Consider the following 13,377-nt stretch of genomic DNA (forward strand, 5'->3'; position numbering starts at 1 on the left):
CACCCACATGGGTCTAGCCTCACTGAACATTCTTAACTTTCAGCATGTTCACTCAGTGGATTAATCTAAATGCAGCATAGGAAGATTTTACACATTGAACCTCCGGTCGTCACCTCTCATAGGTCTCTTCTCCTTATAGCACTTACTATACATAGAGATTTTTTTATTACAGACATATTACAGTTGGGTGTTGGCTACCTGACTGCCCCACAATGTCAGACCATCAGTTCTATCATAGCAGGGGCATGTGCATTTGGATCCAAATACAAAACCAGCCAACTGGTAGCCCACAATAGATAAAAGATACTGTTGAGTGAACAAAATAAATGCCTTTTAACTTGGAAACATTTATCGGTGCTTAACCCTAAAGTTGTCATTTTTTCCCTATGTGATATTTTTTTTTCATTTAAAAACTATCATAAAACAGCATCTCTATATGATTCTAAAGTTTCTCTTCGTTTTAGAGTATCACAAATAAGAAGGCCTAGTAGCATACTGAGTAGAGCATGCGCTTTGCAGTTAGGAGGTTGTGAATTTTAATTTCATTTCTGTTGCTTTCTTGCCATGGGACTCATAGACAAGTTATTTAACCCCTCCTTCTCTCTATTTCTTCTTCTCATGAAGCTTTTCTAAACCAATAGAAAACAAATAAATTGGATAAATAAGAATCTCTTCCACGTTCAAAAGATTATAAAAACATAGGCAGTGTAAAGAAGCAGCAGAATTTTCCCAGTTATAAGACATCTACAAGGTGTCATTCTTCTACTAGCTGTTCTTGATGCTCAGAATGATTTTCATGGTAAATTTCAATCCAACCAGCAAATAATTTTAGGAACCTTACAGATAAGCAATAAGTACTCACAGAGTGTTCAAATTCTTGAGTTTCTTGAAGGCGCTCCCTGGAATTTCTCTTATTCTGTTAAACCTCAAGTCTCTGGGAACATAAAAAGGTAAAGAACAATTACAATATGTTGACTGTGTTCTGCCATTATTTCCAGAAGCTTGAAAGTTAAATCTCCTTTTATGATCAAACATACAGTACTAAAGGACTAAATATAATTAAGACAGAACTAGTGCACATCATACACTAATCATTAGGGAGGTGCACTGTTTACAGAAAATTTTGCATCTCTGGGGCCATATGCTTGTCACAGGATGCCAGACAAATGTGGCTACTTATAGAGCTCTGCGAAGTGTTAAAGACAGTTACACCATTTATTTTAGGTTTTATTTGTATGCCAGTAAAACAAACTCTATACATGGCAGCATGTCAATTGAGTACATTTAGTTTGGAAAATAATTGATGTATTAGATGTCACATATTGATTCAACACCACTGTTTGAATTTACCTAAAATTATTAATTACTTAATTTTTCTTCACAGTACAGGAATACAATGGCCTTCTATGAAGTATTAAATCAACAGAAGAATTAGTTTGAGAGAGACGTTACTCCACAACCAACATTCTCTTTCATGAATTCACATCTTTTTTATTCAGCATGTGAATAATTGAGTGTCAGCTACATGCCACCTATCATGTTAAGTAATAAGGATGCAAAGATAAGCAAGATAGGATCCCTGCTACTGAGCCAGATAGTTCAGTGGGGGGATGACAAGGAAGTTATTACAGGACTAGGATGTACAGTGTTTGTGATGCAACAGAGGATCAAACAAATGCCATGCACACTTCGAAGGCTTAGGGACTGCTCTGCCTCAAGCCCCTCTATCAGTTGGAGAATGAGTCTCCCCACTCCATGTCATTATGGTAAAGACGTCAAGCAGGGGCCTCTTCCTGCCCAGAACAGGGTGGTTAACTAGGGGCAGCATCTCCACGGACATACTGTTACTTCCATGGGGAACCTATGACCCAAGCAAGGCCAGCAGGAGGTGTTTTTAAGCATTGACGTGGCTGCTGAATAAAACAGTCATGTTCTGTCTCTGGGGTTCAGAGCTCTAAGGAAAATGAGCATCTAGGGCCACTAACTCATATTGTCCACACTAGAAAGCGCCAGCCTAGGAATAAAGCCCAGGAAACACATAGGGTCAAAATAGCAAATGAAAGAAACAAAACCCTGGACCCAGGATTGCCTGAGACCAAATTTACTCCTTGACTTTCCAGATCCCTGACACCAGGAACTGTCATTTTGATAAACTAATTTGAGTTGAATTTCTATCTCTAATGCAAGGAGTATAGAACAAAGATGAAGTAATTTGCTTGGGAATGTTAGGACCAAGGAGAAGTGTATCAGGGAAATTTTATAGGATGCTAGAATGGCAGTAATAGAATAAAATGAAAACAAAAAACTGTCTTTACTTCCCTTCAATTAATTTCTCAAAACAAAACTCTTCACCACCATAAAAAGTTGTTCTATCGTAGAATACTTGACTTACAAACTTTATAAGAGTACCTTAAAATCTATCATCTATCACTTTATCTTTCTCTAGACTTTGCTAAAATGAGCAAAATTTTATAGGAGCTATTATTTTCAATTAAAGTTATTAAATAACTCAGTGACTATACCTCCTTGCTAAATGGAATGCACTGCGTATATGTCATGCATTGCTGTTTAGTATGTCTATACTCTATTGGTAAAAGAAACTGTAAGTTATATGAGATCCTCCCTATAAACATATAAGACATTAAGTTATATAGACCCAAATACCCTGGAAACCACTGGTTTCTCTTAAAAACAGAAGCTAAAAATTAATATTTATAGAAAGGGCCTTCCTCTTGCATTAAACAATAGTCCTAATAATTCTCCCAAAATGGGATTCCAACAATACAAGAAGGAAGCAAATATAAAAAGATAAACCATTTTCCTTATTTTAGGCTTTGACATTTCTGAAACATTCAGAAAAGTACAAATGAGAAAATAATAATCCTTACTGTCTACATCCAGAATTAACTACTATTAATATTTATACCTTGATATAGTTGCTTCTACTCATAATTTCCTGTGTGTATTTTTACTACATAAATTATATATAAAAACACATTGTAGATAAAATGAACATCTTTTAAGCACCATCTTAATTTTAGCTTTGTCTCCCACACCAGATGTAACCACTCATGTATTTGACACTCCTCTTCAGACATACATTTCTATGTATGTGGATAAATATAAGATGAAATGTAAACACATACAGATACTTCTTGACTTATGATGGGGTTATGTCCTTATAAATCCACTGTAAGTTGAAAACATTACAAGTCAAAAATGCATTTAATAAAACCGAACTACCAACATCATAGCTTAGCCTAGCCTACCTTAAACATACTCAGAACACTTGCATTAGCCTGCAGTTGGGCAAAATTATCTAACACATACCCTATTTTATAATAAATGTTGACTATCTCATGCAGTTTACTCACTATTGTACATTACATCAAAATTGCAACCATTTAACAACATGGTAAAGTCAAAAATCATAAATTGCACCATTGTAAGTCAAAAACTGTCTATGAAAATAAACCTAATATATGGGCAAATTTAAAATATTTTGTGCTTTTAAATTTACAAAAAAAATGCTATCAAATGTTATATGGTTGTTAAAACTTCCCTTTTCCCTTCCACTACATATTTTCTATGTTATTCCTTGTCTGCATATAAAGGACTAGGTATTTTTGTCTAACTTCTCCACAGTACTCCACAATGCAGACAGACCACACAGTTCCTTTATAGATTCCTTTACTGACAGACATTTTGGTTGTTTCCAAATTTTTGCAACATTATTTACTAACAATATTGCAATAAATATGTATGCATGTCTCCTTGTGCACTTGAAACAAATGTTTGTCTATGCTAAATATTTGGAATTGGGATTGCTAGGTTATAGGGTCGGTACATCTTCAGTTGTATGAAATGATGCCATTGCAAATTTTGTTTTCAGTTACATACATTATAACGGTAATATAACTGAAAATAATGTGAAAAGATGCTTGAACTCATCACCAAATTACATATTTAAACTTATCGCTGGATTGATTTGAAAGCCAAGGTGCTATATGTATCTGTTATCGGAATTTCCTTCTTCTTTTTCTCCACAAGTAAGCAGACATAAGCTTTTCTCCCACAAAGACAGTCTTTGTTGTAAGCTGGTGCCATAGCAAGGTGTCCAGGGTACTCAGGCTCACCCAGTGGACTGTAAGACTCTGCCCACTGACTTTGGCCATGCCCTGTTCTCACCACTGAGACATGCTCAGGGACTCTCTTCCTGAGAAGCAGAGTGTGGGCTGGGCTGGGTGCAGTAGCTCATGCCTGTAATCCCAGCACTTTGGGAGGCTGAGGCAGGACGACCCCTTGAGCCCAGGAGTTCAAGACCAGCCTGGGCAACATGGCAAGACCCCATCTCTACAAAAAATACAAAGATTAGCCAGGCATGGTGGTGCACACCTGTGGTTGCAGCTACTCAAGAGGTTGAGGTGGGAAGATCACCTGAGCCCAGGAGGTCAAAGGTATAATGAGCCATGATCACACCACTGCACTCCAGCCTGGGCCACAGAGTGAGACCCTACATCAAAAAAAAAAAAAAAAAAAAAAAAATGGTTGGACTCCCAAAGATTTTCTCCAGATTGACTTAAATTCCAATAAGTCATATTCAAATATAAGTTGTAAGATAAATGTGATCCTCTTGAAATACTATGTGTAGCTGAGACTGAATGCAAAATGTTGTTAAGAGATAAAATCAAAAGTCTGAACTTGAGCCCCTTCCTGAGGAGACCCAGGCCACACAGCTCATCCAGCAAGGTGTGGGGCCTCCTGCTAATCCCTGGGTTGAACACAGTCTCCAGATTTGTTGTGAGTAGATGCTTGGCTATCATAGCTAAGAATTTCATGCTCGGAGAGCAAAACAAATGAGCTGAGACGCTCAGAGAATGCTGTCTTACCAGGCTGATTTCTGTTTGCGTGGTGTACTTGTTTCTCTGAAATCCGAGAAATATTCTTTCTGGCAGAAAGCCTGTCTTCCCGAGAAAAAGATCAACCAGCTCTGTACCTGAGCCAAAAGCATTCCTATTGAAGGTAAGGATGCAATTAAGTCACCGGAATGGCACAAGCCTGCCACCGCAGAAAGAGAGGCAAGCAGGTTCCCGTCTCCCTGAGCTACCATGAAGGGCAGGAGGGAGAAGGTGATTCCTAAAAGCTGGGCTGTTATTTTATTGGGAGACACGCACTCCTGTGCACTGCTGCCCGCAGCCCACTTTTGGCATCAGAGTGAGGGCAGACTCCGCTCCCTGTAGCCAGACCCTCTGTCAGTCACTCCGATCAGCCCCACTCCAGCTCCCGCCACAACGCCTCTCTCAGGCGATGGCCTTTGTGACTGCTCCTCATCCAGCATATCAGAACGGTGCTGGGACACTGTCGGGACACTGCCACGCTGCCTGGCCTTGGAGTCAGGGGAAGAATCAAGGAGATTTTTCCACACCTCTCCCTGTTGCTCTAAAACAAGTCTTCTTCATCATTTCATTTGACAGCCCTGTCATTGTAGAAATTGGAAATACATTTTCCAGGCTTGAGACGATCGTCTGGAGGACACCCTCTGTCTTGACTGATTCCCAGTCACATCCCCAGCTGAGGAAGGCTCCTGAATTTTCTCGAATCTCTAGTGCACTTGCTGCCTTCCAGTTGCCTCACAGCCAGGGCTTGAGGCCATCTTCCACTGTTGTTTGCTGGCCCAGTATTAGCCTGCTGTAGTGGTTAATTTTATGGATCAACTTGGCTAGGCCATCGCACCCATGGAACTCAGCTTTTGGCCAAACACCAATCTAGATGTTGCTCTGAAGGTATTTTTTACAATATGATTAATATTTAAATCAGTAAGCTTTGAGTAAAGCAGATCACGCTCCACAATGTGGTTGAACTTCATCCAATCAGTTGAAGGCCTTAAGAGGAAAGCCCCGGGTCCCCTGAGGAAGAGGGAAGCTGCCCCCAGACTGCCTTGGACTTGAGCTGCAACATCGGCTCTTCCCTGGGTCCCCAGCCTGCCAGCTGCCCTGAAGATATCAGAGCGGCCAGCCCCCACAATTGTGTGAGCCAATTCCTTAAAATCTCCTTCTCCATATACATACACACATCCCCTGTTCCCTGGTGGGCAGGTGTTGGTCTGGCAAAGTCTGTAAGGAGACCACAGTGTGAGGAAAGCCAGAAAGGAAGGGCAGACCTTGCAGGAATCTTGTCTGCAGTTAGTGTGAGGCAGGTGGCAGTGGGGTGATTTTTTTCTTTCTTTCTTTGGTACGTTTGATACTTATCTACAGATCTCCAACAATAGCTAAAGCACTTATACATAAATAGGAATACTATAAAGGTTTCAAAGAAGACACTCAAACAACTTTATAAAAGTTCTTCCATCTAGCATCTTCACTTTGCTCCTCAATGAAATTCCCAGCCCACATCTACACTATTTTCCAGAAAACGATTTCATTCCCCCTCAAGCTCGTGGATTAGACCAAGGAGAGCTGAGACTTGCTCTGCTAAAGTGCTTGTTCACAAAGTCGCTGGGATCAGAAAATCAATTACAATTGACCTTCCTTATTTTCGGGTCTGCAGATTCAGTGGACTGCAGATCAAAAATATTTGGAAGAAGCAATAAAAAATAAAAATATGGCCAGGCGTAGTGGCTCATACCTGTAATCCCAGCACTTTGGGAGGCTGAGGCAGGCAGATCACAAAGTCAGGAGTTCGAGCCCAACCTGACCAATATGGTGAAACCCAGTATCTAATAAAAATACAAAAATTAGCCGGGCATGGTGGCAGGCACCTGTAGCCCCAGCTACTTGGGAGGCTGGGGCAGGAGAATCTCTTGAACCCGGGAGGTGGAGGTTGCAGTGAACTGAGATCGTGCCACTGCACTCCAGCCTGGGTGAAAGAGCGAGACTCCATCTCAAAAAATAAAATAAATAAATAAAAATAAAAAAACAACAATAAAAATACAAACTTTAAAAAATACAGAATCATAACTATTTGTATAGCACTTACATTCTATTAGGTATCATAAGTAATCTAGAGATGATTGAAAGTATAGGGGAGAATGTGCATAGTTTATAAGCAAATACTACAGCATTTTCAATCAGAAACTTGAACAGCTGCGGATTTTGATATCCTGGGGGTTCCTGGGACCAATCCCCCTCAGATATCAAAAGAACAAGTGTACTTTTTGGGTCTTACTGTTGAGCACTGTCAGGCACTCACGGGAAGTTAAAATAGGTCAGCAGCAAGGGAGCACACATATGTATAAACATAAAAACTAAGGGGTGCACATTTCATCAACATCCCAGTTTTTAGAAACAACCAGTACTACTTTTATAAACTTGAAAGACTTGATCTTTTTTAAACGAAGCTGGCTTGCCGATCAGTCAGCCCAGCCTTTGACTTTACCTAAGAGAAAGCCAAAAGGGAAGTGGAGAGAACAGGAAGGCACTCCCATACTCATCCTAGCTGAAGTTCCAGACACTGTTTCAAGACAGGTGTTAACATGATGATTTTAGAACTGAAGTTAAGACTCAGAACATCAGATTCCCCTCAAAGCAAAGCCAGTGGCCATGGGAAATGACCCTTAAGTGTGTCTGCTGACGCAGCAGGCACTCCCTCACTGCCTCCATTGCCCCACCTGCACTTAAATGTGTTGTGAGGAAGCTGAGACCCCAGTGATGGACCAGCAGGTCCACCATTGGCCGACCACCAAGGGCCCGAGGCTGCACCGGAAATCCATCTCCTGATTTCCTTGTTAGTACAATTTCCACCTCATTATCCTAAACCGAGTTCCCACTTTTCTCAGGCAGGGCAATTAGTGTTCCATGTTAAATCCCTTCTCTTTGAGGGATTATGTGGTTAGAACTAACAAACACCCTTTATTTCCTCTAATGAACTGACAATGACCGAGTTAATGCAAGGTGTTAACCAGTTCAAGGCAAGTCAGCCTTGACAGGAGTATGAGGCCACCTTCTCCAGGTCATTAAAGCATCTGAAAGTAAGGAGAGTATTGCAGTTTTGACAGTGGTATCCCTGTATGTGGGAATCCAGTGTAAACTGAGAAAACTCAGACAGAACAGTCCCTTCCAGATTTCTTCATCTGCTATGTCTAGTTCTTCCAGCAGGTGTCACTAAAAGGTAGCCCTCTCTTGACAGGACAGAGAGCTGGTTTCAAGAGCGATGAAGCGGCCAGACATGGTGGCTCACTGTGGGTGCTGTAATCCTAACACCTTGGGAAGCCCGAGATGGGCAGATCACTTGAGATCAGGAGTTCAGGAGTTCATGACCAGCCTGGCCAACGCAGTGAAACCCTGTCTCTACTAAAAATATAAAAATTAGCCGAACATGATGGCACATGCCTGTGATCTCAGCTACTTGGGAGGTTGAGGCAGGAGAATCACTTGAACCTGGGAAAGGGAGGTTGCAGTGAGCAGAGACTGTACCACTGCACTCCAGCCTGGGTGACAGAGCAAGACTCTGTCTCAAAAAAAAAAAAAAAAGAGAGAGAGAGAGAGAGAGAAATGAGGGGGTTTGGTCTGTCCTGAACATTGCAGTGGGAGAAGGACTAGGCTACATCCGAAGAGCGTCACTGGGTCACATTCATTTGCGTGTGACAATAGTTTCCAACTGCAAAGTCTAACTCTGAGGTCATCATATGCCGTGTAATATAAAGTAATGTCTTTCACTTGGAAATAAGAAGCTCTAAGTGAATTTTTACACAAAACTAAAGCATAACCTCTTGAATTGCTAACTTTGTCATTCCGGAGAAAGTGAGTTTAAAAGTAGTAAGATTTAACTTTTCAAACGAATTAACATAATTCAGTTTTAGGATCATTGTTACATTATGCAATGATTTCCACTGTTTCTGTGCCCCACACACCATGTTAAATGCGGCTCCTCCAAATGCCTGTGTGCCTGGGAAGACAAACTGGCATTACTGGATCTCACTAGACAATACCAGCACATTTGCACATGAGCCAATAAACACAGCATGAAGACAGAAAATGATGGAATCACTGTGATCAGACTTGGTTATATCTTTATCCGGCATTATATTTGCCTTGATTGTCCTTCCTGTCTCCTACTGCTCAGCTGTTGCTTGGCTCTGGGGGAGTCAGACACATTCTCCCAGCCTGGTTCTTGACCATTTATATAGCAACCCGGGACTTGGCAGGAGTGAGATGCGCTCCCAGGTGCCCTGTGGTCCCACTGTGGATGAAGCTGAGCCTGTCTGCATGGCTGTCACCCATCTTCACACCCTGGCCTCCCCCAGCCCTCCCAGTCACACTGAACCTGCTCATCAGAGCCTGGTCATACTGTTTTCCAGCTCTATGCAGGTGCACATGTAGTTCCTCTTCCTGGAATGCCCTTGCCTTTCTGCTCTCCTTCCCACATCCGTGGTGAAGTCGAGGGCAGCACACCTCCCAGGGAGCACCCACGCAGGAGATCAGGAGAAGCACAGTGGTGGCAGCTGCCCTGCCAGCTGCACCATCTGCTTGGGTGCCTCTTGCTGCCGATGCCAGGACTGGCTGCCACACTGGAATGTGGATTTCAAATTCACCCTTCCTTTTCTTAGAAAGACATTCCCTGACAACTGCGCTCTGGGAACCCCTGTGCTCCCCTAAGGCCTTTGCAATGGAGGCATTTAGCGCAGTGGTTGGGAGTGCAGGCTTCAGCCAGGGAAGCGAACCTGCAGTGGGTCTCCCTGGCCACCCTTGAGCCCAGCGGCTTGGATAGGCCCACACGCTCTCAGGACTCCTTATCTGAAAATGAGCATAATGATGCTCAGTACTAAACGTGAGGATTTATCCAGAGCATTTAGAATAGTGGCTAATAAGTGCTTGTAGTCATGACATAACCAATATCAATACAGACACTGCTTTTATAACATTTTAAACACCATGGTGTCATTGTCTCATAACTGTCTCTGTTCCCACCCAAAACAGCCAAACTGAGAGCTCCTGAAGAGCAGGGAAATGTCTAACTATCTTCTTTATATGGAAAATAAAGCATAAATACTGACACACAGTATAGAACCAAAATCATAGCAATAATAATATTGTTAGTGAATGAATCACTTATGGCTAATAATTGGAAAAATTCAAAGTATTCTTTCCTTCCAATTCAAAACCAATTGTTTAAAGAAAAGAAAACTCCAGTTAACAGAATGTACATTCCTCTACAAGGCTAGCCAAGCCAGTCACTGTCACTTGTGGTTCTGTGCAGATCTGCCTGAGTGTTGGGAAATGTGTACCGTACACCACAAAACTCAAATCTCCATACACCAACCACTTCATTCCTGTGATGATGCGAGGAAGCTGACAGAGACAGTGGATTTTGCAATAGTTTGGAACTGTCAACTATGCAATGTTCTTTTAGGAAACTATATTTGTCTGTCAAAATTTTAGTGAATTATTTAACATTTTTGCTCTATCTCTTACACCGGTATTTGGATACCAATGATAACAACCGAAAAAATATTTAGCAATTTTGTTGCATTTCTTCTTCTTCAACCCACTGCAAGCTAACCTCCTCCTTTATCACTTCATTCAAATCATCCCAGCCTAGATCACCTCCGAATTCTTGACGCAAAGTCAGTGAACTGGAGGCATCATTTTCCTTGATCTTTCGGTGGCATCTGATCATGTTAGCTCTCTTCCTCTTTAAGCTACCCTTGATTTTCTCCTTTCTCTTTAAACAGTCTGTCTCAGACTCTTTTTCCAGACCATGTTCTTCTGCCTGCCTCTGTATGAGCCCTCTTCTCTACTCCCTTGACCTTCCTTTAGCAATTCCATCTACTCTTTGGTTTCCATGCAGCTATATATAAGTAAGTAAGCAGAAAGTATACACATGAGGAAGCGTAAGTGTGTGTCTATACTTAAAGAGATACCTGTACATATATACATGTATATATACATATACATACACACAAACCAAATCTTTCCCTTTCTCTTATTGACCATGCCCTTCGTACTTGACATTAATCTACCCATTTGACCTCTCTAATAAATGGGTTACCAGAGATACCGCTCAGCTTTGCCCAAAGTCTTAAAAAAATCCTCCTCTTCTCCTCTTCTCACTATTTTTCTATTCTCAGCCCAGACACAAAATCAGAGTCCTAGGAGCCACCCAGTCTTTCTGACTCTACACGTTCATGCAGCTACGAAGTTCTCTGCACTTCCCAAGTGAAGTCCTCTGCGCTTCCCAAGTGAAGTCCCATGCCCACATCATCACTGTCCTGATGGGCCATTCTCCTGCACTCTGTACGCCCCTCTTGCATGCAGCTGTGGGGGTCTTCATAGGAAAGCAAACTATGTTGGTTTTTCTGTCGATTTATTTTAATTCTCCCAGTTTAAAATCCTTCCAGGCATGGATTTCCATCACCAGCAGAGTCCAACCTTAGTGGCCTGTGTGGTCTGAGACCCACCGTGATTTTCTTTGTTTCCCTCCCTTAGGCTTGCCTCTGATACCCTGTGCATAAGCTCAGCCCAGTGCTTCCCACCCCAGCACACTGCAGGATGTGTCATACTCATCATCATCTCATCCAATTTCTTTCTAGAATTCCTTCTCATCATCCAATGTTAGAAAATATCCATCCATCTTCAAAAATTCTGCTCAATCACAATCTCTTCCATAAAGCCTTGAATCTGATAAGAAAGCCTGATTATGCCCCCGGCTTGCTAGCCCCTCCTTTGGCTGCTATTCTGTAAGTGCCCCGACAGCCCACAGCTTCTGTGCCTACAGAGCATGGCCCCAAGTCACTGTGTTCATTCAACAAAAAGATGAATGAATGAATGTTTTACACTCCTTGAAGTTCCAACAAAATGTACCTTTTCCAAAAGCAGAGTGCTTTTCTTTCTCAACCCTCCATGTTAGCTCTACTAACTTTACACGTGGTGAAAACTGCACAAAATGTATTTATCTATTACTTACACAAAAATGGTTGCCCCCTTTTCTTCACCAATTTGATATTTTTCATGGCTGGTTTACTGCAACAGTATTTTTGTGTTGTCATTTTCCCTACAGTGGGATCAGCAAGAACTTTTCATCCAAAGAGCTATGGATGCCAAATACATAAATGTCTATGACCTCGCTACACTATAGAACTAGATAGCGACCCAGAGAAATCACTGTGCCAAGAATGTGACCGCAAGAGCTAAGGGCTATTCACAGCAGAGCTGTTTGGAAGTACAGCTTCAGTTCTTCTTGCTAAAAACGCACAAGGAGGGGGCTGCTTTTTCTGAATCCATTTGCACTAGAGACATGCTTTGAATTAGCCTCTAGTATACGATTACATCACGTTTGCTCATTCCATGGCAAAAACCTTTTGTTTTAAAGGTCAGAAATGAGTTTTCACAAATCTGCTTCCATCTGCATTTCATGCCTGAAAATCATCCTGTGTGAAATGTCAGCTGACACTGAACTCGCCTGCAACATGGCTGAGCACGAGTTGAGGAGACACCGGACTCACCGTTTCTGATTTCACAGGTGAGGAATTCTTGTGCCAGCCCCAGAAAGTTTATCACCATTGTAGCCATTTAAAAGAAGAACCGACCAGTTGAGTATTTTGGTGAATGTTATTCTTCCTCTCCCACAAATATTTACCATAATCCAAGACTTCTTTCTCTCTCTCTCTCTCTCTCTCTCTTTTTTTTTTTTTTTTTTTTTTTTTTTTTTTTTAGATGGAGTCTCACTCTGTTGCCCAGGCTGTCATGCAGTGGCACTATCTCAGCTCACTGCATCCTCTGCCTCCTGGGTTCAAGCAATTCTCCTGCCTCAGCCTCCTGAGTAGCTGGAACTACAGGTGAGTGCCACACGCCCAGCTAATTTCTATATTTTTAGTAGAGATGGTGTTTCACCATGCTGGCCAAGCTGGTCTCAAACCCCTGATCTCAAGTGATCTGCCCGCCTCAACCTCTGAAAGTCCCGGGATTACAGGCATGAGCCACCGTGCCTGGCCACCAGATATCTCTGACAGGATCATGGTAATAAGACAAAAGGCTGAAAGGAGAAAAGCACTCTTACGAGAAAGATTTTGCTTAACTTATGGTTTCAGCAGGGTCTACAACATGTCTGTACAAATGTATATGACTGCTGGTTCTGTATTTCAGTTCAGAGGATCCAGTCATAATTCGTATCACATAATATTCTCCATATCCCATTTACATACACAATTCTGGCATCATTATCAATATTACTAAAAATTCAAATAGTATATTAAACAATACCATCTTTTCAAAAAATTATTCTTCCTTTAGGTGATATGTGTAGTAAATACTTTAACATATTTTTGTCAAATATTCCAGAAATTTATGGAAATATTAGCTAGTCAGAAGGTCCATAAACTTTTAAATGTTCTTGCATATAATAACTGATCAAAAACCATTTGTTGACAAATGACAGATGGAT

The 13,377-nt window shown here is 41.5% G+C and overlaps 1 protein-coding gene across 4 annotated transcripts in view; it reads right to left on the minus strand.

Annotated features, from left to right (window-relative positions):
- PXDNL (peroxidasin like) overlaps positions 1-13,377 on the minus strand; it is a 508,249-nt gene that overhangs the window by 344,977 nt on the left and 149,895 nt on the right. For all 4 annotated transcript variants that reach the window (XM_031669551.1, XM_031669552.1, XM_031669553.1 and 1 more), the window contains one exon: positions 863-934. In XM_031669551.1, the coding sequence (XP_031525411.1) occupies positions 863-934 (72 nt within the window). The remainder of the gene's footprint in view (positions 1-862; positions 935-13,377) is intronic.

This window comes from Papio anubis, chromosome 8, assembly GCF_008728515.1.
Source record: "Papio anubis isolate 15944 chromosome 8, Panubis1.0, whole genome shotgun sequence".
NCBI classification, from domain to species: Eukaryota; Metazoa; Chordata; class Mammalia; order Primates; family Cercopithecidae; genus Papio; species Papio anubis.